At 43.6% G+C, this 24,931-nt stretch overlaps 1 protein-coding gene across 2 annotated transcripts in view; it reads left to right on the plus strand.

Moving 5' to 3' along the window:
* Positions 1-5,314: 5,314 nt before the first annotated feature.
* sox10 (SRY-box transcription factor 10) overlaps positions 5,315-24,931 on the plus strand; it is a 40,883-nt gene continuing 21,266 nt past the window's right edge. The window contains exons 1-3 of one of the 2 annotated variants that reach the window (XM_073034008.1): positions 5,315-6,159; positions 17,493-17,749; positions 22,274-23,492. In XM_073034008.1, coding sequence (XP_072890109.1) covers positions 5,768-6,159; positions 17,493-17,749; positions 22,274-22,980 — 1,356 coding nt within the window. In that variant the 5' untranslated portion in view covers positions 5,315-5,767 and the 3' untranslated portion in view covers positions 22,981-23,492. The remainder of the gene's footprint in view (positions 6,160-17,492; positions 17,750-22,273; positions 23,493-24,931) is intronic. The other variant, XM_073034009.1, reaches the window with a different exon arrangement.

Below are 24,931 nucleotides of genomic sequence, written 5' to 3' on the forward strand. Positions count from 1 at the left end.
GTCAGAGATACATTAGAAAGGAAACATTTGTTTAGGGATTGAAAATAGCGAGGTGATGTCCCACAGAGGTGGATCCTAAGATTATTGATTTTCTTTGATGTAGTTGACTTGACTAGGGGCTTGGAGTCTAATATAAGACTGTAAGATATAGGAGCAGAATTAGGCCATTTGGCCCATCGAGCCTGCACTGCCATTTCAAGTTTCCTCTCAGCCCCAATCTCCTGCTCCTCACCATATCTGCTCATGCCCTGACTGATCCAGAATCTATCAACCTCTGTCTTAAATATACCCAATGACTTGGTCTCCACAGTTGCATATGGCATAGAGTTCCACAGATTCACCACTCCCTAGCTGAAAAAATTCCTCTTCATCTCTGTTTCAAACTCTGTTGGTGATTTCAAACTTGGAGATAAGGCAAATAGTAAAGAGAATATTAATAGACTGGAAGAAGGTATAGATAAACTGGCGGAGCAGACAAGTGGCAGATGAAGCTTAATACAAAGAAGTATGAAATAATAAACTTTGACAAAAGTAATAAGACAATAATTATGAGACTAAAGAGATGAAATAACACAGTTCTGAAGGGTGCACGGAATCAGAGGGATCTGGATGTATTTGTGCTAAATGTTTAAAAGAAATATTAAGAGACCTGTCAGAAAACAACATGTGACACAAGATTTCAGAATCAGAATCAGATTTAATATTACTGGCATATGAAGTGAAATTTGTTGTCTTTGCAGCAGCAATAAAATGTAATATATAATAATGGAGAAAAAATGTGAATTATAGTAAGATATATATAATAGCTAAATTAAGTAAGTAGTACAAAAATAAAAGTTCAAAAAATTGTGAGGTAGTGTTTATGGGTTCAATGTCCATTCAGAAATCGCATAGCAGAGGGGAAGAAGCTGTTCCTGAATCATTGAGTGTGTGCTTTCAGGCTCCTGAACCTCCTTCTTGATGGTAGCAATGTTATTATAATATGCAGGGATGTACAAGAAGAATCATTAGGTTACAATTGGAGAACTGCTTCCAATTCTGGTCAGCACGGTCTAGGAAGGATATGGAAACTCCAGGATGAGTACAGAAGAAATGGATTAGAATGGTTCCAGGGATGAGGGCATGAGGGTACATAGGAAGAGCCCAAATTGTAACCTTTGGAGCAAAGAATAGAGAGAGAGATTTCACAAAAATGAAAAAAAAACAACATAAATAAAGAAGAAAACCAGCAAGTCAGGCAGCATCTGTGAAAAGTGAAAACCAGTAAATATTTCAGATCAACAACCTATCATTAGAACCCTTAATGATCTGTCAGCTTCCTCCCAGCCATGGAGCTGATGCCATGACTTGGACAAATCATGACTGGGTAAGAAAGAAGCCCCCATTAGCAGATGGTTCAAGAACCAAAAGACAAACATTTAAAACGTTGGTTAAAACACAGGTGATGACTGCAAGATTTTTTTTATGTAGATAAGAGTTGAGGAAAACAGATTCAAGAAGGGATTTGAATAAAGTTTGAAATTATAGTTTATGAGATCATGCAAAAAGAGGGATTGGTTGTTTAAAACAGACTCAATGGGACAGGTGGCTTCCTTCTGTGTTGTAACAATGGTGGAAAGCAGATTAGGACTGGGACAAAATATAGCTTGTGACAGTTCTAAGCAGAAAAGAAAACTTGCATTCCTGCAGCAACTGTCACGGTCTCAGGAAACAGTTCACGAACATCGACTTTCTGAAGTGCAGTATGCTGTAGCAAATGAGACAATAGATTTATACACAGCAAGTTTCCACAAACAGGAACATGGTAACTGTTTTAAAGAGATATTGGTCAATGAATGGCTATTAGATGCGACACTAAGAACATTCCTGCTTTTCTTCAAATTAGTGGAGCTCAGAAACAGGTGCCTCAACCCACTTCATCCATGTCAACCATCAAATGTAATATCTTACTGTATGCTTCAAAGTTCAAAGTGAATATTATTTTCAAAGTACATATATGTCACCATGTACAACCTTGAGATTCATTTTCTGGTGGGCATTCTTAATAAATCTATAGAGTAATAACTATGGCAGAATTAACGAGAGACTGCCCAGCTTGGGTATTCAACCAGAGTGCAGAAGACAACAAACTGTGCAAATGCAAAAAGAAGAAATAATGATAATAAATTAATAAGCAATAAATATCGAGAACATGAGATGAAGAGACCTTGAAAGTGAGTCTATAGGTTGTGGGAACATCCCAATGGTGGGGCAAGTGAAGCTGGGTGAAGTTTCCCCTTTGGTTCAAGAGCCTGATGGTTGAGGGGTAATAACTGTTTCTGAATCTGGTACTGTGTGTCATGAGACTTTTGCACCTTCTCCTTGATGGCAGTAATAAGAAGAGAGCATGACCTGGGTGGTGGAGGTGCCCATGTACATATGACAAATAAACTTGAATCTTGAATTTTGAACCCTTCTACACTAGAGGCAATTATTCCTCTTACATTCATATTCCTAACTCTCCTGCCACCACCTACCTGAGAGGTGATTTACAGTAGCCAATTAACCTGGCAAAGAGCATATCTTTGGCAAACTGATATAGAGAGAGCATGCAAACTCCTCAGAGACAGCACTGAAGTCCAAGTTTAAACCTGGGTGGCTGAAGCTGTGTGGCAGCAAAACCATAAAGTTCAAAGTAAATTTAATATCAAGGTACATGTATGTTACTATATACCACCCTGAGATTTGTTTTCTTGCGGGCATTCACAGTCAGTACAAAGAAACACATCACTATCACTTTTCAAAAGCTGTTGGGTGGTTGCAAGTTCTGCCAGCTCCTTCGCTGGTATTAGCCTTCCCGGCAGTGAGGACATCTTCAAAAGGCGATGCCTCAGAAAGGCAGCATCCATCATTAAGATCCCCCATCACACAGGTCTTGCTCTCTTCTCATTGCTACCATCAGAGAGAACATAGAACATAGAATAGTACAGCACATTACAAGCCCTTCAGCCCATCATGTTGTGCCGACCCTCAAACCCTGCCTCCCATATAACCCCCACCTTAAATTTCTCCATATACCTATTTAGTAGTCTCTTAGATGAGGATGTACAGGAGCGGTGGAGACTGATAATCAAAGTTTTATGAACAGTTACTTCCCCTCCTGAACAGGCAATGAACCAACCCATTATCACCACCTCACTATTTCTGCTTTCTTTTCGCACTCCTTACATAACTTTTTAAAGATAACAATTTTTCTTCAAGAGGACCATAACCCTATGGTAGGGTTTGGAGGCTTGCGTGCCTCAATGACCCGGAGAGTTACGTTGGCTGGAGTCAGGGTTTTGGCTCTTGGTAGGGTCACCCAAGCCAAACAGGTCAAAGGTCAGTCTAAGAGTTGTCCACCAGTCCTCCAGGTTCGGGAGTTCAGCTCAGGACTAACAACCCTGACCGGTAAAACAGAACTGCTACAGAGACAGCAATGAAGAATCCTGTGTGTGATGATATGGACATACAGAGATAGGGGCCCTTCACTTCTGCCCTAAACGCCAACAGCGTAATGGGTAGTAAGTAAGTAAGCATATAAATATTTATTTATTATTGTAATTTATAGTATTTTTATACCACTGCCGCAAATCGACAAGTTTCATGACATACGTCAGAGATATTAAACCTGGTTGTGATTCTGACCTGTATGCCACAGGATTTTTTACATCCGTTCAAGAGAGCAGACAAGTCTTTAGTTTAAGGACACATCCCAAACCTCTGACAAGGTATGAGTATGAGTACTGTACTCATCTATGGCTTGATAGTTCTGCTTATTTCTCTTGAGTGACACTCAAGCCCATGAGCTTGGACTCAGAGACAATTTACACAAAAAAATCTATAGCAGAGTGTTTGAAACCGGGTATGGACATAATTTGTTCTCTTTCACAAAGGCAAGAGGAAGATAAGATGCTCGTAAAAGCTGCCCGGATTTTTTTTTTGAGAAAAGCTGTTAGCTGACAGCTCCTGTGTCCCAGGTTCAATCTTGTCTTGTGTGGACTTGACGTATTCCCCCCATGATTATGCTTTCCCTGGTGATCCATGTTCCTCCTACAACCCGCTGTGGTGCAGGATGGTAGGTTAATTTGCCACTGAGTCCAAGTGAATGGTAGAGTGTTGTGGGGTGTTGGTGGGAATATGAGATTAAAAATGTTGTTCATCTAAATGGATGTTTGATGGCAGACACAGACTCAGTTGGTCAAATATTAGTATTTATACTGTATAACTCTTTATGACTTCTTTATGAGTTTGAACCAGAATCAGGTTTATTATCACAGATGTACATTATGCATTATGTAGCAATTTTAGTTGTTTTGCGCAGAAATACTATAAATAACAATAAGAAAGAAGCCGTTCCTAAAACGATGGTAGTAATAAGAAGAGAACATGTCTTGGGTGTTGGGAGTCTTTAATAATTGATGCTGCCTTTTTGAGACATCACCTTTTAAGGATGTCCTCAGTGCTGGGGAGGCTAGTGCTGTTGATGGACCTGATTCAGTTTAAAACCCTCTGCAACTTTTTTCCCATCCTGTGAACTCTCCTGTCCCCTCCAGACCAGACAGTGATGTAACCAGTTAGTCTGTATTAACATCTTGCCCTGTCATCCACAGTGTGCTGCAAATATCAAGCTTTAAGTTGGATCTCCTAAAGCTTCCTTCAAACAACCTTACATTTCAGAGAGCAGGAATGAAGACCATTCTGTGATTGCATCAAGCCTTGAGAATCCAAGAGCTCCAGAATACACAAGGACCAGGGGCACTAGTCCAATGGATGAATTCATAAATACAGATATTCTGCAGATGCTGGAAATCCAGGGTAACACACGCAAAATGCTGGAGGAACTCAGCAGGTAAGGGCGTATCTATGGAAAGGGAAATAGTGGATGTTTCCACGAAACCCTTCATCACATTAATTCAAGTCCAATTGGCAGGCTCACCTGTTGACTTTATAGTTCTAAAACTTATAGAAAGAATTCTTTCTAAGTTTCAAAATATCAAAGTCGCCAAGGAATGCATAATATGCTGTGGGTATTTATCTATGTCTCTCTTTTTCTCTCTAAATCTCAAAAGCTTCCTTAAATTTTTCTCTGATAATTTCGCTAATTCCTCCAGGTCACCGCCTTTCACGGGAGGAGTCAGAAATAGACCCCACCCGCTATGGGGGGAAAGAAGCCAATGGGCGTGCAGGTCGGTCAGCCAGTTTAGCCAATGGCAATGAGAGTTTGGGCCGTGGGGTCGAGCATTATATTTAAAGGAAGGGAGCAGAGAGCTCCAAAGTTTCTTTTGGTCAAATTTCACGTGTGTTTCGGAGAGCAGAGCAGATTTTTTTCTTCTCTCTTCGCTTGTTGTATGGTTGCGCAAGCATCATAGGTCTGCACTGTGCGGAGAGTTGCTGCAGCAGGCTCATTTGCCCGGCTTTTTTTTTAAATTAAACAAAACCTGAAATAAGAGGTTCGATGTAAATCAGGGGGGAAAAAAACTTTTAAATAATCTAAGTTTTTTGTCGAAGACTCTGTGGATACGTTACGATCTAACTTTGACAAATCTTAACTTGCAAAAACAAGTTTGACAACTTCAGGAAAGAAGAACTTCTTTCCCCCGCCCCCGTTCTCCGTGCCTGCAGACTTTTTTTTTTGAGTGTGTGTGAACGTGGAAAAGCGAAAAATCATTTTTTTTTTCTTGTTCGCCATTAGTAATTACAAAATCCGGGGTGTTTTTGAAAGAAAGAGGGACAATTGGAAAAGAGGATGACGGATGATCGCAGTGTGTCAGACGTGGCTAGCCCGAGAGGGTCTGAGAGTGACTCGGTTCTGTCTCCCAGCTCATCCTTTGCTGCCGATGGGGAAGAGAAGTCACAGTATCAGGCTTGCAACGAGGAAGGGAGTGGGAAGCGAGAGAGCGAGGAAGACAAGTTCCCCCTATGCATCAGAGAGGCTGTGAGCCAAGTCTTGGAAGGCTACGACTGGACTCTGGTTCCCATGCCTGTTAGAGTCAACGGATCCTCCAAGAGCAAGCCTCATGTGAAGAGACCCATGAATGCCTTCATGGTATGGGCTCAGGCAGCACGGAGAAAGTTGGCAGACCAGTACCCACATCTGCACAATGCAGAGCTCAGCAAAACACTAGGCAAACTCTGGAGGTGAGTCCTTGAGTGTGTATAAAGAAAACCCCCCCCGAGAATATCAATGTATTTAACACACCTACCCGCCTTCTTTAACAAACTCTCAACCAGAAACCATGCGCTGTTACGCACTTATTGCACTGTTACAAGAATAAATACATTTCCTTCTGCTTAATCCTGAATTTAGTGTAAGATTTTCAGAAAGATGTTGTTAAGACGAGTAAAATATGTGGGGTAAAGTATGACTGAAGGAGAGTAGAGGGTTAAATATTCCTCCTAGCTTTCTCTATAGATTCATTGGGTCTCTACTGACTCTCGTACGTTGATGTACAAGTGGCAAGTGATGGAAATCTGAACCACAAAGAAATGTCTCCAGCATTTCCTGTTCTTCCTTGCGTATCTGCGTGTGCTAATTCGTTTTTCGAGAGCTGCGGACCTGCTGTTTTAAAACTTTTGACTAATTGGTCGAAAAGTTACTTCATGATAAATAAGTTGGGCAAAATAGTTGCAGGTTAGTTTGAGCCACCGGGTGGTAACGTATTTGGCAGGTAAGACGTTCGGTATAAAGGTTTTGTCTTTTTCGACCCGTGAAGAGTCAACTCCTCCGCACCCCACCACCCCTCCCACGTTTTTCGTTGGTAGAACCGCGGGGAAATGGGGCTGAATGTCGGGGGGGGGTAAGATCTGGCGAGATTGCTGGGTTTCAGCACTTGGATTTCTGTGTATTGGGGAGAAAGCGAGGGAAAGGGCAAGACGTTGAGGAGATGAGGCGAGAACTGGGAGAGGATGTTCAATAAACGGACAGAGCGGTTGCAGGCAATGTACGGAAGACGAAATGGGTGAGAGAATAAGGAGTTTAACGACACTGACGCCGCGAAAGAAGACGAGAACAAGACAGAGGGGGGAAAGAGCGGGTAATGAAAAATAAGGCGGGGACACATTAGTCAAAAATGTTCAAATGAGCTGCAATGGGAGTATTAGATAGAGGTAAGAATTGGATGGAGAGAAAGAACCATTAAGGGGAAATCAGACTCCCTAACTACCATACTAGCAGAAGAAAGAGATAGAAGGAACATTGCCGGGCCTGGAGGAAATCACGCCTCGGGTTCATCGTTTTGCGTGAATTATTGATAAATTCACTGGCGACCTTGGAGGTGCAAATGCCAAACCGTCCGAATACTGTTCGGCAGAAGCAGATGTCTGCGCACGGAGAAGGTCCCAGCTCCGCGGGGGCGGATAGCAGTTGTTTAGGCACTGGGAACCTGTGGTGGGGCTGGTTTCACGGGGTTTGGGCTGGTAGCCACGAACTCGGCTTGCTAGCTCTGGCCCTCTCGACCCAAGTCACAGCGGCGCACGTTGAGGACCCTCGGAGGAGATGGCAGTCCTGTCAATGCAGAGACCAGGTCTCGGTCTTCAATCGGAATGTCCCTTGGTGCTTACTGCTTTGTTTTTGCTATTCTAATAGCGAGGTGAACCGAACTTTAGTCACCAATTACTGTTCACTCCTCTTGATTCCCTACACGCGCTGTTGTCTACAAGATGTCAGACAGGGTTTATGAGCTAGTTCCCTTGGTGGACTCGACTCAGCTTACACCGCAAGATCCAGCTAGGCTGACTTTACCAGTGTAGTATCGAGGGACTGCTGCATTGTTGGAGGTGCTGTCTTTCAGACAAGTAGTCCAGGTGTTGCTTTCAGTAGAAGTAAAGCATCTGACTGTATTAATCAGAAGAAAAGGGATCGATACTGTCCTTGTCAATATTTGGCCATCAAGCAGTCTTCCGAAAAGCGCATTGCTGGCTTCCGTGTACAAACTTGCCGTTGCTTCCAACATTACATCAATGCGGACACTTAGAAAGAACTTCGTTAGCTGTAAAGCTCTTTGGAGTTACGAAAACTTGTGTCACGAAATTCGTAAGTGAGATGGCACGCTTGTCAAGTAAGCTGGCTGCGTACTTGATCTAAAACTTGTTTTTTTTTTCTGATCATAAGCGATCTTCAGTGGCTATCCCAGTCAACAGTTCCAATGCACTCCCACCTGGCCCCCCAAATCCCCCTCCATAAACCCTAAATTGCTCAAATTTGCTGCCCTTGCCCTAACTTGCACCGAGTGTCGCCCATCTACTGTTTGGCAAGCTAGCCAATGTAAAGTTTTTTACCCTTGTTTTCACTATCCTATCACTTCAGTCCTCTGAGATCTCCGCTAGAATTCCAGTCTCTTGATCGTTTTAAAATATAATCGGTCTTTCATTGATGGCCAGCCTTCAACTGGCTGACCCCCCCCCCCCAAAGCTTTAGCATTCTCTCCCCAAAATCCTTGTGACTGCAGCCATCAACAACTAATTCTTTGATTAGGCTTTCGATCTTTTGCCTTTACTCTATCTCCTAATGATGGTGACTTTAGTTTTTATCCTTTGATGTCCCTGGGAATAAATTACAACAGTAGATGCAATAAAAATGCAGGCTGTGTCACCCAGTGCCCACTTTCAGTACCACTGCAAATGTGGGGAGTCTAGGACCAGAGGGTGCTGCCTCAGAATAGAGCGGCATCCTTTAAGAACAGACAGAAGGATTTTTTTTTAGCCAGAAGGTGGTGAATCTGTGGAATTCATTGCTATAGATGCAGTGGAGGCCATGCCATTGGCTACATTTAAAGCTGAGGTTGATAAGTCCATGGTTAAGGTGTCAAAGGTTAAGGGGAGAAGGTGCAGTTGAGGGGGGTGATAAATCAGCCATGATGGAATGGTAGAACAGACCTGATGGACCGAATGGCCTAATTCTGCTTCTATGTCTCATGGACACACTAGTGTGGTGGAACAATACAACATACTAGCACATCTTGCTATTACTGAATTGCCTGTGGCATCCGTAGTATGGTTCTTTTGAGATGGCAAGTTGGAGGCAGTGATGTGTCAGCAGTGCAGAGTTACATCCCCGAAATAAGGAATGCAGTTAGAGTTGACCCACTCTGACCAGCTTTCAATCCTCCTGCCGCCCTCTTCCCTATCCTCCCTCTCCAATTAACCTCCCGGGCTTAAGCAGGGAGTTGGCCTCCACGGAGGACCCAAGAGCAGGATGGCCACCCAGCTTTCTGATTTGAGGGAGAAAACCACAGGAGGGGGATGTAAAAAAAAAAACTAGGGGATTTTGAGGTGGGATCCGAACTGCTCACCAGTGAAATTAAGCCTACCTTTTGAAAAATAAACTTGAATCTATTTATAATCGGGAAAGTGTAACTGGCGTCTGGCAGTGAGCTGGAGACAGAAATCCGATCCCTGGCTCGTGCTGACAATTCCTGAAACCTCTCGTGGTTGATGATGTCGTCAGGGATTGAATTGCTGCCTTGTGCTCCTTGGCGGGACAGGGCCAAGTACATGTGGCGAGATAGGTGTGGCCAGGAAAGGTACACAGGAAGAGGGAGGGTGCTGGGGCAAGGAAAGAGTCCAGCTGCACTAATGCAGATGTCATATTTCATCCCCATCCTCTTCTCAAGAGTTTTATTCTAGATTGGAGATGAGGATGAACCAAGCAGACCATAACTGAATGGGCAAGTGAGAGTAAATTTAGCCAGAGGGTGGGGAATCTGTGGAATTCATTGCCAGGGACGGCTATGGAGGTCAAATCATTGGGTATATTTAAAGCGGAGGTTGATAGGTTATTGATTAAAGGTTACAGAGAGAAGGCAAGAAAATGGAGTTAAGAGAGATAATAAATTAGTCATGATAAAATAGCAGAGCTTGATGGGCCGAATTGTCTAATTCTGCTCCTATGTCTTATGGTGTACCAGACTGTGAAAGTGAAAAGGCTGATAAATTCTCTCCAACGTCAATTTTGACAAGGATTCTTCATGTTATCTATAGGCAATCAAAGTTTGTCCATCAATATAAAATATTTATTCCCTCACCACTCAAATTCTCTCTCAGTTCCTAGTGAATTAGAAGGCCTTTGTTACTTTCAGGTGTGACTATTCCTAAACACTCCTGGCTGTCATCCCACATTCCAATCTCCATAAAATCAATCTCGTCCAAATCTAAGATCTTTGAGCTATTCAAATTCTTAATTCTTGATTTTCTCCAAACTTTTCAATTGGTACTTGTGTTTTCTGGTCTTAGAAGCTTTTCTTCACCTCTAATTTTTTTCTCTTAAAAGCCAACTCTCTGACCAAGCTTTTGTTCACATGCTTGATGTTAAGTGGTTTGGTGTCATTTTGTCTAAGGATGTAACTATAAATGCATGCTGTTATTGTTGAGGTGTTGGTGGGTGTTTGAAATGCACATGTACCCGTGAACGTGAAACATTTTAATACCGCAGTCAGTGGTAAAAACCCCCATGGACTCTCTGCTGGCTGTGTCCATGATATGGGTTCTGTTTTTTCCAGAGATCAAAAGAGCATCTGACAATTTTGCAGGTTCAGTTTGGTACTGGTTAGAGCTATTGGTCAGGTGGATTTGGTAGTGGGAAGTGAGACAGTTGTGGCTCTCCAGAACAATAAATTTGCAGGCGTTGGCATGATGTAACACGGAGCTTTAAAAACACCTTTGCCTTTAATGGCATCTAACAGTACGCGCAGGAGTGCTGCTTGAGCACTGAACGAATCCTCCATTCTTAAGCACACATTCAAAGAATCCACAGTTTAATGGGTTATAATTTACTTTTCTTTATCTCGGGGATGTAAACTACTCTGGTAAGGCCAGCATTTATTGCCCATCTTAGCCGTCCCTTAAAACTGATCAGCTCCCTTCAACTGCTTCAATCCTACTGCATGGGTCTCCACAGGTTCCTAAATTGAAGCCAAGTGGTCATGGTATTTTATATTTTAATGGCATAATGTTATTTTTAGTTTAGATGTACAGTACGGTAACAAGCCCTTCCAGCTCAATGAGCCTGTACTGCCCAATAACACCCATGTGGCCAATAAACCTATTAACCTGCATGTCTTTGGAATGTGGGAGGAAATGGGACCACCCAGAGGAAACCCACACAGGTCATGGGGAGAAGGCGCAAACAGTGGCAGAATTGAGCCTGGGTCGCTGCCACTGTAAAATCGGCAGGCTAACCGCTGGGTTACTGTGCTGCCCCAAATTCAGGCCATTTCAGAAAGCAGCAGGTGCAGGGCAGGAGTCGCATGAAGGCCCAAACTAGAAAGCGATGATTGATTCCCTTCCCCAAGATGCCAGTAAATCAAAGGCAAAAATTTGAGTCACAGTTTACTGATCCTTGTACTTACATTTTCAAATTTAATTGAGTCTGAGAGGAATATTGAGGTAGCCTAACTTTGACTTTCAGAAGGCAGGAAAGGGTTAAAGGTCAGTGCATAGTTTTTATTGGTCATATTTTCAAAGATTTGGGATATGCCATGAACTGGCTACTTTTTCTGAGATTAATTTACAGAGAAAAGGAGTGTAGGAGTGATGGGACAGGAATTCTCGGCTGCCTCTGGCGCCAGTTCAGGGTCACAGACCTCCTTGCAAGAACATCATTCAAATAAAACTTCTTTCTTTTCTCCCTCCGACATCGTGAGTGGAATGGGGGTTAGTTCAAAGCAGAGTCCAGCAAAGTGAAGCAGCACTACCTGTAATAAAATACACACCGTGCACGGTCATGGTCTTGCTCACTGACCTGCGGATACACCCCGTACGCGAGCTCTCACTCTCTATCGCATGCCCTAATTGCTACATTGCTGTTAGCTTAGACCATATGGAGAGTGATTCCCTTGCGGGATTTCTCTTTAACATTGTATTTGAATAGAGTACAGCATAAAGTAAAATGGCCAGGGAAAAGTCTCTGGAGGGGAAAAAAATGTTTTTCTTGCATGTGATTTGTTAACTTGTATGACCCAATTTAACAGCAACCTGTTGGATTACACTGGCTTCTTTGATTTAAAACCTTGAAATCCTTGCAGTCCTCTAAATCCAGCCTCTGATTTAAAACATTCCACCACTGACGACTAGCAACACACACACAATGCTGGTGGAACGCAGCAGGCCAGGCAGCATCTATAGGGGAGAAGCGCTGTCAACATTTCGTGCCGAGACCCTTCGTCAGGACCACTGACGACTGTGCCTTTAGGTGGCAGAGCCCTGATTTCTAAAATACCCCTCAAAACCTCTCCAGCTGTCCCTCTTCCCCCTAGACATCCCAGAAGCAAGCTCTCAAATAAATTTTTGTCACCTGTGCTTATGATCCCACTGAGTAACTTTAACTGTAACTTCTGGGACAACCTTTGGGACAGTTTGCTGTGTTGGAAATAATGTAAGCCAGCTATTAGGGTGAAGGATGTTCCTAACAAGTGGAGCAAAAAGTCCTAGGCAATCTCTGCAGTTGCCATGAACTGTTCTTTGGAACTGTTGGGCATTAATGTAAGTGAAGGCCATTTAAGATGACAAAAAAGATCAACGTAAATTTATTATCAAAGTTCATACGTTACCTTGTACTACTCTGAGATACAATTTTTTGCAGGCATTCACGGTAGAACAAAAATAGAATAGTATCACTAAAAAGCTATACATAAAGACTGACGAACAACCAATGTGCTAAAGAAGGCAAACTGTGCAAATGCAAAATAATATTGAGAACATGAGTTGTAGAGTCCTCGAAAATGAGTCTATAGGTTGAGGAACACCTCAGTGTTGGGTGAGTGAAGTTATCCATGCTGGTTCAGGATCCTGATGATGGATGGGTAATAACTGTTCCTGAACCTGATGGTGTGGGACCTAAGGCTCCTGTACCTCCTTCGCAATCGTATTAGTAAGCAAAGGGGATGGTCTGGATAGTGGGCATCCTTGATGATGGGTGCTGCTTTCTTGTGGTAGAATAGGAGAGTAGCCACAGGCCTAAGATCATACAAGAATGACAGATGATCAAATGTAATATCTTCATTTACCTTTTGCTGATCCTATCCAGCAAAGGGCATTCGGTCGATGGGTTAACATGAGGAATACTAGTTGACACATGACTATGATTTATCTCCCTTGCATGTCCCTTTTTCCCTAGCTCCAAAGCATGAAAATTCTGTGATCTCCAGCACTGAGTTGGGATAATTGCTCAGTGACCACCACTCCCCCTCCACATCCAGAGATATTAGTGAGATCCTGCAATTACTCCTGTCTATAGCCCAAGCTGATTTTTTCAGAGCCTTTACTGATAAAGTTTGGGACTGTTAGATGCAGTGTTAAATCAGGAAACCATCGACTCAGCATATTTCTTACAATAAATCTCCCTTGTGTCCTTGGCCAATATTTATGTAGCTATGATCATTGAAACAGATTGTCAATTTGCAGCTTATGGGGTCTTGCTGTGTGCCTCAATCCCATTTCAGACACACTAAAATGTAACTGCACAACCTGACTGAAAAGTACTATAGTAATCTTCATTTTCCAAAGCATTCTAAGCGCATTTATAAGTGAAAAGGCTGTAAGACACAGTAACAGAATTAGCCTATTTGGCCCATTGTCTGCTCTGCCATTCTATTGTAGAAGATTTGTTATCCCTCTTAACCCCAGGACCTATTAACCTCTGCCTTCAATATACCCAATGACTTGGCCTCCACAACTGTCAATGGCAATTAATTTAGCAGATTCACCACCCCTCTGGCTAAAATTCATCATCTCTGCTCTTAAGAGGCTGTGCTCTCTGGCCCTAGATTCCTCCACTATTGGAAACATTCTCTCCATGTCCACGCCACTTAGTCCTTACAATATTCAATAGGTTTCAATGAGATTCACCTCTCATTCTTCTAAGCTCCAGTAAGAACAAGCCCCAGAATTAGTTTTCTGTTATATATGCAGCTACATTTCTGATTTTCATATCCTGCTACCGTCCTCTGTTTCGATGGACAGATTCTTCAACTCACACACTCTGCACCTTGTCTAATCCACAGTTCCTTAGAACTTCACAAACTTTTCCAAAACTTCCAATGTTTCTGCAAGGTCATACCCATCAACCCTGCCGTTGCTCACCTGAGTTGTATCCTTTTGTGAATCATCTCTGTATCCTTGCCATATTGATATGAATGCACATTCAGATTGGCAATAATGTGACCCACACAATGTCCATTTGCTATATCAGCAAGGTTACAGTTTAGCTTCCCCTGACCAACCCAAAGGTGGAGATGCTGCCTTGAAAAGCAGAGAGGGAAATGGGAAGGATGCATACTGGTAGAGGGAGGCAACTTCCCTGAGAGATGCTGTGATTGCACAGTTATTTCCATAAGATACTAGTCGATAAAAAGATCTCTGGGAGAGGTTAAAGGGAAATACCACTGTCTACGTATCTCCCCGAGAAAGTAAAAGACACCATGGTAGTTCCAAAAGAGCAAGAGCAATCATACATATCTCTGAGGAAGATGTGGGAGACACCATTCACTGTATCAGTATGTCTCTGAGGGAATGGGAATTGAGGAACTCTAGCAATTAAGATGGCACCTCCCTCAGGGAGAGGATCTGAGAGACTGAATGTGGAGGTCCCTCTTTTCTCTTGGATGCACAGAGATAGTTCAGTGAGTCCTAATGAAGAGTCTCAGCCTGACTCTCTATTCCTCTCCATGGTGCTGCCTAACCTGGGTCCCTCCAGCATTTTGTATGCATTACTCTGGATTTCCAGCATCCACAGAATCTTTCGTGTTAACAGTTTAGTGAAATTTCCCAAGTGAACATGGTCCTTGACACATTCACCCATTTGGATAACAGGAGCTCTCTGTGTAGCTAATGGTTTATTTTGTCTGCCAGGCAACACTGGGCTGACCTGACCAAACCCTGTTTCAGGAAGTTCGGTAACGTCATCAGTTTTATAATACTTGATTCCAGTGTGAAAGGACACTTTAAACAGCTCACTGGCCGAGATCCTGGTCTGAATTGGGGCCTATGGTTTTGGGTCCTGGGCCTAGCCTGAGTATAGGTTTAAGTAAATAACTTCTGACTATAAACAGTGCAAGTTTTTTAACTGTAGTCAGATGCTCAGCAAGATCCCACAACAGTAATACCATGATGACTGGATAACCCCTTTTAGTAAACACAAAATTCTGAAGGAACTCAGCAGGTCAGGGAGCAACTATACAAAGAAATAGTCTACGTTTCGGGCCGAGACACTTCATCCCCTTTAGTGCTGTTGGCCAAAGAATAAAAGTTGGCCAGGATAGTGAGAACTGCCCTGCTGTTTAAAGGGCATTTTAGAATTTTTAACATCAAGCCAAACTAAGGTTTCATTTAGAGTCTCCTCCAGAGGACATCTCTGACAGTGCAGCAATCCCTCAATGCCACAGCAGAATACTGCTGGCGTAATGTGCTCAAGTCTCTGGTGTGGGGATTAAACGTGCAACCTTGACCTTGGGGGGTGGGGGGGAACCTCAGTACCTACTGAGCCACAACTTAAAGACCTACTGGTCTTGTATCCTAGTTATGACCATATTCAATAATAACAGTGGGATCTAGAAAAATTGTTTCTTGATTTCTGATGAGTGTACCTGTCTCAGTGCTATTTTTTAATTGAGGCAGCTTTCTCACTGATTTTAGAAAGAGAACTGAGGCATGCTGTATGTGGGATCACAGGAGATTATTCAGCCCCTCAGCTCTCCTGGTTGAGGGCTCCCCATTTCTTCCTTATTCATCACATCAATCCCATTCATGATTTTGACCCAAGGGAAGTACTTGGAGTCCTATACTGTATTGGGGAGAGCATTCTAACTGGTTACATCACAGTCTGGTAAGGAGAGGCCACTGATCAGGATTGGAAAGAGCTGCAGAGAGCTGTAAGCTCAGTCAGCTCAATCTTGGCACTAGCCTCCCCAGCATTGAGGACGGCTTCAAAAGGCGATGCCTCAAAAGGGCAGCATCCACCATTAAGGACCCCCATGACCTAGGACATGTCCTCCTCCCATCCACACCAGTAGGGAGGAGGTACAGGAGCCTGAAGACACACACCTTTCTCCCCCTCTGCCATCAGGTAGCCGAACGGACAACAAACCATCCCATGAACACCACCTCACTATTCTTGCTCTCTCTTTGCATTACTTAATTATTTTTTACATATTTCTTGTTGTAATTTATAATTTATGCATTGCCTTGTACTGATGCTAAAAAACAACAAATTTCAAGACACGTGTCAGTGATACTAAATTTGATTCTGAATTTGTCCTGCTCCCAGTGAGAGATGGAGGTAGATGAGAACTTGGTGTTAGCAGAAGGTGATGGTGTTACAAGCTAACTAGCTGAAAAACCAATGGGAGAAAATGGAACAAAAGATTTGCATTTCTGCATCATGATCAACATATCTCAAATCACTTTACACCCAATGAAGTTTGATCATTAGTATAACCATGCGCTAGGAATAAATATTGGTTCAAGAGCTTGTTGGGGAAAACTTGTTCCTTGTAAAGTAGCCATGGGATTTTAATAACCATCTGAGAGGGTAGGCAAGGACTCAGTTTTAATATCCAACCATGCTCCCTCAACACTGCACTGGAACTATCAGCCTAGATTATGTGCTTGAGTCTCAGGAGTGGGCTCAACCCCTGAATTTTTAGACTTGAGCATTTTTTTTAAAAGCAAGTGTATTTTTATTTAGAGATACAGCACAGTAACAGGCCTTCCCAGTCCAATCAGCCCATGCCATCTAAATGCACTTAAGTGACTAATTAACCTACTAACCTGTATTTCTTTGCAATGTGGAAGGAAACCAGAGCACTTGGAGGAAACCCATGCAGTTACAGGGAGAACATACAACCTCCTTACAGACAGTGGTGGGAATTGAACCCAGGTCACTGGCACTGCAAAGTGTTATGCTAACCGCTATGCTACCATGCTGTCTATGATTTAAACATCGATAAGTTTTTGGAGGAGGCAATCTCAATGCTAATGAAAAAGAACAGGATCACGAGGGAGAAATAGGGCAACCCTATCATGTTGCTAGTAGGCCTCTGTTAGTCTTGATAGACCATGGATTTGCACCTTGGAAAACTTCCAGGGCGTAGGCCTGGGCAGGGGTTTTTTTTTATGGAAGACCGGCAGTTGCCCAAGCTGCAAGTCTCCTCTCTCCACGCCACCGATGTTGACCAAGGGAAGGGCATTAGGACCCATACAGCTTGGCACTGGAGCCGTCGCAGAGCAATGTGTGGTTAAGTGCCTTGCTCAAGGACACACACACGGCCTCAGCCAAGGCTCGAACTAGCGACCTTCAGATCACTAGACGAACGCCTTAATCACTTGGCCACGCACCAACACAATGTTGCTAGTACACAATGGGCTGAATGGCATTCTCCAAAATGTGTAAATTGATAAATAATAAAATCATTTTTCTTCAGTTGCATGAATTCAAATTGAAGAATTACAGGACTGCTTTTCTTCCCTGTTCGCCACAGGTTACTCAACGAGAATGACAAGAGGCCCTTTGTGGAAGAGGCTGAGAGACTGCGATCGCAGCACAAGAAGGACCACCCTGACTACAAGTACCAGCCCCGCCGGCGGAAAAACATGAAGCCTGGGCAAGGTGATGCCGATGCTCACCCAGAGGATGGCCACATCTCCTCTGTCCAGCCCCACTACAAGGCTGTGCCTCAGGATCGTGGGCGCACAACTGGGAGCTCTCCACTTGCAGAGGGTCATGGTGAGCACACAGGTGATGCATTTTCTTTTGGCATTATCTCAGTCTGACTCTTTCTACACTTGCAGTGGTCTTGAATGGGCAAAATTATTAACAGCAGGGAAGGTCTTGAGGGTAGGAACATCATTCTCCTCCTGGAATTTCTGATCCCCCTCAACAATATGTATCCAACATTTAATTTCCTCTCATTGCTTGCCCAACCATGAAGGTTATTAGACCATCCAACCTCCTAATATTTATGTCATCATGAAAGGTGGTACTATACTTCATTGGTAGCAGAGTTAAGAGACCAACTTATCAACAAAATTATTTCCTTTATGAAATTAGTCAATGTTTGGGTTGTGTTGCTCTCCGATTTTGGCAATTCATTTGCAAACTTTTCATTATCGTACAGGGATACATCATCAGTGCGCTGTTAATTTGGGGCATGTCCTCCGAATGCTTGGCCTTTATATTCTTATCAATCAACTGATTGGTCGTTATGATAGAAACTCAATCGTGATGTAGGGAGGGGATCTCATTGCATGGCAAACTCTATGTATTGTGGTCTGGAATTTTGCCCACATCAGCTCATAAAGGATTGAAGTCTACATATCTGTTTGCAGAATTGTTTGCGGAAAACCACAGTTCTAAGAATTCTTTTGAATGCCACGTATTTGCTTGCACCATGACTTTCCCTGATGACTCGTTGAATTTGTGCCTCTCTTGATCTTCATGGGTGAAGAAATGTTTGTCAATGAATTGGCAGGATCGGAGAATGACTCAACCCAACCATCAACTACCCGAGCTACACATTTTCCAAATTACTTGCAATTTAGTCAATCATACAAGTAGAGCATTCAGCTCATGGTGCTGCTTCTGAATCTCCATTTTCTACTTAATCCTGTACCCAATGACAATCATCAAATTCCCTCTTTAAATGTGATAAGCTCTACTGCAGACACTTCGTGTGTAGATAAAGCTCACTTGCCAACAGCACTTTGCATTAAAACATTAATTAATCTCTATTAATCTCTGTCAGCCTTTTTTTATTTTCATCGAGTTTCCTCTCCTTGTTACTTTGTAGTCAGATCTTAAAAACTATTTGCTACTTCATAGACAATGCACAAAATGCTGAAGGAACTCAGCAGATCGGGCAGCATCTATGGAAAAGTCTTGGGCTGAGACCCTTCACCAGGATTGGAGAGAAAGTTGAGAAGTCAGAGTAAGTAGGTAGGAGGAGGGGAGGAAGAAGTTCAAGGTGGCAGGCGATAGGTGAAACCAGGAGAGGGGGAGGAGGTGAAGTAAAGAGCTGGGAAGTTGATTGGTGAAAGATAAAGGGCTAGAGAAGGGGAAATCTGATAGCAGAGGATAGAAGAGCATGGAAGAAAGGGAATGGGAGGAGCATTAGAGAGAGGTGATGGGCAGGTAAGGAGATAAGACAAGAAAACAAAAAATGGGGAATGATTGTTGGTGGGGGGGGGGGGTCTCCTTCATCAGATGTTTGAGAAACTGATGTTCATGTAATCAGGTTGGAGGCTACCCAGACAGAATATAAGGTGTTGCTTAGTGTCACCTCATCATGGCAGTAGGGGAATCCATTGGCTGACATGTCGGAATGGGAACGGGAAGTAGAATTGCTACTTAATAGCTGTTGCTTGGCCTGCTGAGTTCCCTTCATCAGGACTCTGCCCGAAACGCTGACTGCTCATTTCCGCGGATGCTGCCCGACCTGCTGAGTTCCTCCAGCTTGTTGTACGTGTTACTTTGACCCCAGCATCTGCTGTGTACTTTGTGTTTGAGTTCCTCCAGCATTTTGCGTGTGTTGATTTGATTTTCCAGCATCCGAGGAATCTCTTGTGTTTACATATTTTTACAGTTTGAATCCCACTCGATGGCAATTTTTAATTTACTTATGGAGTGTAGGTATCGCCGGCTAGGCCATCATTTGTTACCCATTCCTAATTGCCCCTTGAAAAGTATCGGTGAGCCTTGCACTGCTCCAGTTCAGAGAGCAGCTGGGTAGGGGGTTACCAGGATTTAGACCCAGTAGTAATAATGTTCCAAGTCAGGATCAAAGTTCAAAGTAAATTTATTATCAAAGTATGTATATATCACCATATGCTACCTTGAGATTCATTTTCTTGCAGGCATTCACAGTAGAACAAAGAAGTACAATAGAATTAATGAAAAACTACACAAAGACTGATAAACAACCAATGTGCAAAAAAGCAAACTATGCAACTAGAAATAATGGTAAATAATACTGAAAACATGAGATACTGAGAATAATATTGAGAGATGGGGTTCTTGGCAGTGAAGGTCAGTATTTTGGGAGGTGTTGTTGGAGCATCTACCAGAATAACTGCAGTTCGCTTTGTGGGTAGCCCACATTACATCATGGTGGAAGGTACAAATGATTAGGGAGGTAGGTGGGATAAAAATCAAGACTGAATTGTCTTGAATGGCACTAAGCTTCTTCAGTGTTTTTGGAGCTGCATTCAACCAAGTGAGTGGAGAGTACTGTGTGTTCCTTCTAACTTATGAAAAGATTTTGACAAGAACCATTATCACATGGTACCCTTCCTCTGAACTGAAATATAACTGAAATAGTTGAGGCCCCAATAAATGAACCTTTACATCCTTGGTGAATCTAAAGTACTTGTTTTACACTGTTTTGTTATTCCTAAATGAGTTAATCATCATCATCATTATGTGCCGTGTTGTACGATGTGAGTGATCGTTGGTCTTTCTTTAACTATGATCGTTCTTGGCAAAATTTTTCCACAGAAGTGGTTTGCCATTGCCTTCCTCTGGGCAGTGTCTTTATAAAGACAGGTGACCACAGCCATTATCAATATTCTTCAGAGATTGTCTGCCTGGTGTCGGTAGTCACATAATCAATACTTGAGATATCCACCACCTGCTCCCATGACTTCACGTGACCCTTATCAGGGAGGCTAAGCAAGTACTACACCTTGCCCAATGGTGACCTAAAGGCTAGCAGAGAGAAAGAGCACCTTACACGTCCTTTGCTAGAGACAGATCTCCACCCCACCACCCAGAATGGGTTGACCATACTGCTGTTGTCAATAGCAACCTTTTGCCAGTGCGTTGGACATTGCTTTAATGTTTGTATCTATCAAAGCAAGAACTTTGCTCCTTGGATCTCTCTGAAATATGAAATACCTATTACTGTCTTTCCCAAGGATGCATTAGGCTAGGCTGTTAAAAAAAATGCCTACGTCCTTAAATATGCAGTTGGTGTTCCACATTAAAGGTGATTTATGTAGATGGGAGTGAACTACATTTGTGACACATTTACCTATTCTTCACACTTATGAAAAAGTTACTGAGCTACATAACCTTGTTTTCTCATTCAGTAAAATCAAGGCAGATCTGTGATTGCACTTCATGGCCCACCTTCACCCTATTTCCTTAATATATTTGGTTAAAAACAGTGCCATTTAAAACTAACAATTCATCCAACACTCTTGAGGTGGCACGGTAGCATTGTGGTTAGCACAACATTTTACTGTGCCAGTGCTCAGGTTCAATTCCCGTCGCTGCCTGTAAGGAGTTTGTACATTCTCTTTGTCACCACGTGGGTTTCCTGCAGATCCTCCGGTTTCCTTCCACAGTCCAAAGAGGTACCAGTTGGTAGGTTAATTGGTCACTGCAAATTGACCCATGATTAGGCTAGGGTTAATTCGATGATTGTTGTCCACAGACGTACTGGTTGGTAGGATAATTGGATGTTGTAAATTGTTGACTAGGATCGGGGACTGCTGGATGGTACGTTCCAGAAGGGCCTATTCCATGCTGTATCTCAATAAAGAAATTAATGCCCTTCATGGAAGAGGTCCAAATTTGTTTTGATTAAAATTGTTTATTACTTTTTTTCCTTCTGTATGGTCCAACTCTAACTGTCAGATTCTACAATCTTCATCAGTATCCTGTAATATCTGCAGGAGTTCGATCAAACCATCCATTAACCTTCCAAATTCCAGATAATACAATTCAAAATTTCTAGCTTCTCTTTACAGTTTAACATCTGGGATCCAAGTATCCTCCCTCCAATTCTTCCCAAGGACAGACTTCTTGTACAATGAGAACTTTGCACTGATGTAGCAGGATTTCCTCCAATCTTGCTCAACACACAGCTTGGTTTTTTCTGTTCAACACACAAGATGATGGAGCTCATTAGGTCTGGTAGCATCTATCGAGGAAAATGGACGGTTGATGTTTTGGGCAGAGATCCTTCATCTTGGCATTTGAAGGTTCTGGACCCAAAACATCAACTGTCCATTTCTCATATATATTGTGGTTCACCCACTGTGTTCCTGTATGTCTGTCCAGATTCCAGTCATGTGTACCTACCAGCAAACAATCTGCTAAAGGAAGGCAGGTCGAAAGCATCTGTGGATTTGGAAAGGAATTGCCAATGCTTTTTTGTTCAACCTCTCCATCTATACTTCGTTTTGCCTGTATTTTGTGCCGTTGTTTCTCCTGTGAGAGGGTCTGAAGGTTTTTTTTTGTTCATTTGCTTCTCTTCCACAGGGCAGAGCCATGGCCCCCCAACTCCCCCCACCACCCCAAAGACAGAGATGCAGCCCGGAAAAGCGGAGGGGAAACGGGAAGGACGCCCACTGGTCGAAGGAGGCAAGCCGCACATAGATTTCAGCAACATGGACATTGGGGACCTCAGCCACGACGTTATGTCCAACATGGAGACCTTCGATGTCCATGAATTTGACCAGTACCTGCCACCCAACGGGCATCCCAGCCACGGGCAAGCCCTGGGCGCCGGGGCCTACGGTGCAAACTACGGGCTCGGAGGGGCACTGGCTGGTGGACATTCCGCCTGGATCTCCAAGCAACACGCCAGTGGCTCTGCCCCGTCGGGCCCAGCCGCCGCCTCAGCCGAGTCCAAGACCCAGATCAAGACTGAGCAGTCCCACCCGAGCCACTACTCGGAACAGCAGCACTCCTCGGCGCAGATCACTTACACCTCCCTCAGCCTCCCACACTACGGCACGGCCTTCCCCAGCATCACCAGGTCCCAGTTCGACTACCCCGAGCACCAGGCCACCGGGCCTTACTACAGCCCGTCCGCCCAGACCTCTGGACTCTACACCGCCTTCTCTTACATGGGCGCCTCGCAGCGCCCGCTCTACACCTCCATCAGCGACCCGCAGTCGGTGCCCCAGTCCCGCAGCCCTACCCACTGGGAGCAGCCTGTCTACACGACGCTCACCCGCCCATAATAACCACCCCACCACCCCCCTTTTATCTCCTACCAATGGCCACCCGCCTTTTTTGTTTTCTTTGCACCTGACTGAAGGAGAAATAAAAACATGAAATACCACGGCTTTTTTAAAAAAAAACAATTTAAAACGTACGGTTCCGAAGATCGACCCCCTCCCGCTGACGAGCGGCTCGCAATTTTCTCCGCGTGTCCGGACGGAGCTGCAGGTTTTCGCGCCTATGGACAAGAGGGTTGACGCCAAGCCGGCGCCATGTGTGACCGCGGTCAGTTAAGGGGAGACGTTGGCTCATGGCGCCTCTCCAATAGTCATCCCCTCTCCCGTTTTTTTTTTAACAACTCCAAACCCTCCTCCTCCCCACCCACCCCCACACACCGACCGGGTATGTGAGGTGTGACCAAACTTGTGGACTTGCTCAAGATGTTACCCACCCCCCCCCCCTCAACTCCTCCACCTCCGCCTGAGTGAGGAACCGAGGGGAAGCCTTCAGCCTGCTTTGCTTCAACACGCGAGTAAATGTCGTTTTAGTTTGTTTTAACCCGCTTAGCTCTCACAGGCTGCCGTTTGGTTTAACCTGGGGGGGTAGGGAGGGGGGACTTTTCACCATTGCTAACGTTGTGCAAGTGTGTGTGTGTGTGTGTGTGTATATGTGTGATCGCCTTGGCGACCCGGTAGCGTGGAGAACCTGTACATATTTCAAAGGCTTTAAGAGTCTTTGACCCTCTTTTTTTGAGTTTCCAGAGGTGCAGCAAAAAATAAAATCCCCAATGTAAAATGCATTGGGGCAAGATTCGTTTTTTTTTTAAAGTCCCATCTGTTGTGGAGCCGGGCAGAGTTTTGGCCCTGTCCACTTTATCTGGACTGACGAGGAGCCATTTTAATTCGCCTCCTTGAGAGTTTACTCCATTGATGGAGTGTTGGCTACATTAGACTTGCTGGAGGCTAATCTAGGGTTGGGCAAGCCTTCCTGGTAAACCCAGGGACTAAAGATCCCAGGTGCTTTCAGCAGTTCTGGGAGAAACATTACAGGGATGTTTCAACAGCAATATGGATATTTCTGTCCATAGGCGTTTTGTTAGTTGTGGTTGGAGAAAGGGTGTGGAATGGAGGAGGAAGCCTCTTTGACATTCAAGAATTGTTTGATCAGTATGAAGAGTTTTCCAGTTGGGCCTGGGAATGTGCCACAAACACTATGGTATTGGACTGCTTGGGTCTCTTGAATCTCTTGTAGACCCGGTTTGCATTGTGATGACTGGGGAGAAGGAAATGTAAACGTTCGGAGTCCTCATCCAGTTGCAAACACTGGATCACAGATCTCCTTCAACAGATAAGTACAGGGAGTATGTAGGACCATTAAAAGTTGAGCAAAGTACTTAATTTATTAAACAGTCTTTTATATACAGTATATAAAGATATACAAGGTAGTGTGGTAATTTTGGATTAATGATCCAGACAGAGTTCAATCCTGCCATGACAGTTTTGGGAAACAGAAATACAATGTTTGTCTCAGTAATAGTGACCATGAACCAAGAATCACTTGTATCTTTTAGGACAAGAAATCTACTGGGCTTCCCCAATTTGGAAGATGGGTGACTCCAACTCTACACTAACTATCTATGAAATTGTAGTTCTGAGAAAGCCATCATTGGGATGGGAAATAAACATCAGCCTTGGCAAAATTTTTGCCTCCCATACAATGAATTTCCCGCTCAAGGTTGCTAGGGCTATAATTTCATTGGTCAGTTTTCCAATTAGCCCTCCCAGAAGTGTCCTCCTCCTTAAATTCCCTTGAGGCTTATTAGAGTTGGCCCTGTATCCCTATTCCAAATGTCGTAAGGAGAAACCATCACCAGTTCCTCAAAATAGGGGCCCTATCTTTCAAGAAGTGGGAGAAATAAGATTAAACTTCACCCACTCCATAAGTATACAAGTTTGAGACCAGATCACCGTT

The sequence above is a fragment of the Hemitrygon akajei genome, chromosome 31, assembly GCF_048418815.1.
Source record: "Hemitrygon akajei chromosome 31, sHemAka1.3, whole genome shotgun sequence".
In the NCBI taxonomy this organism is placed as follows: Eukaryota; Metazoa; Chordata; class Chondrichthyes; order Myliobatiformes; family Dasyatidae; genus Hemitrygon; species Hemitrygon akajei.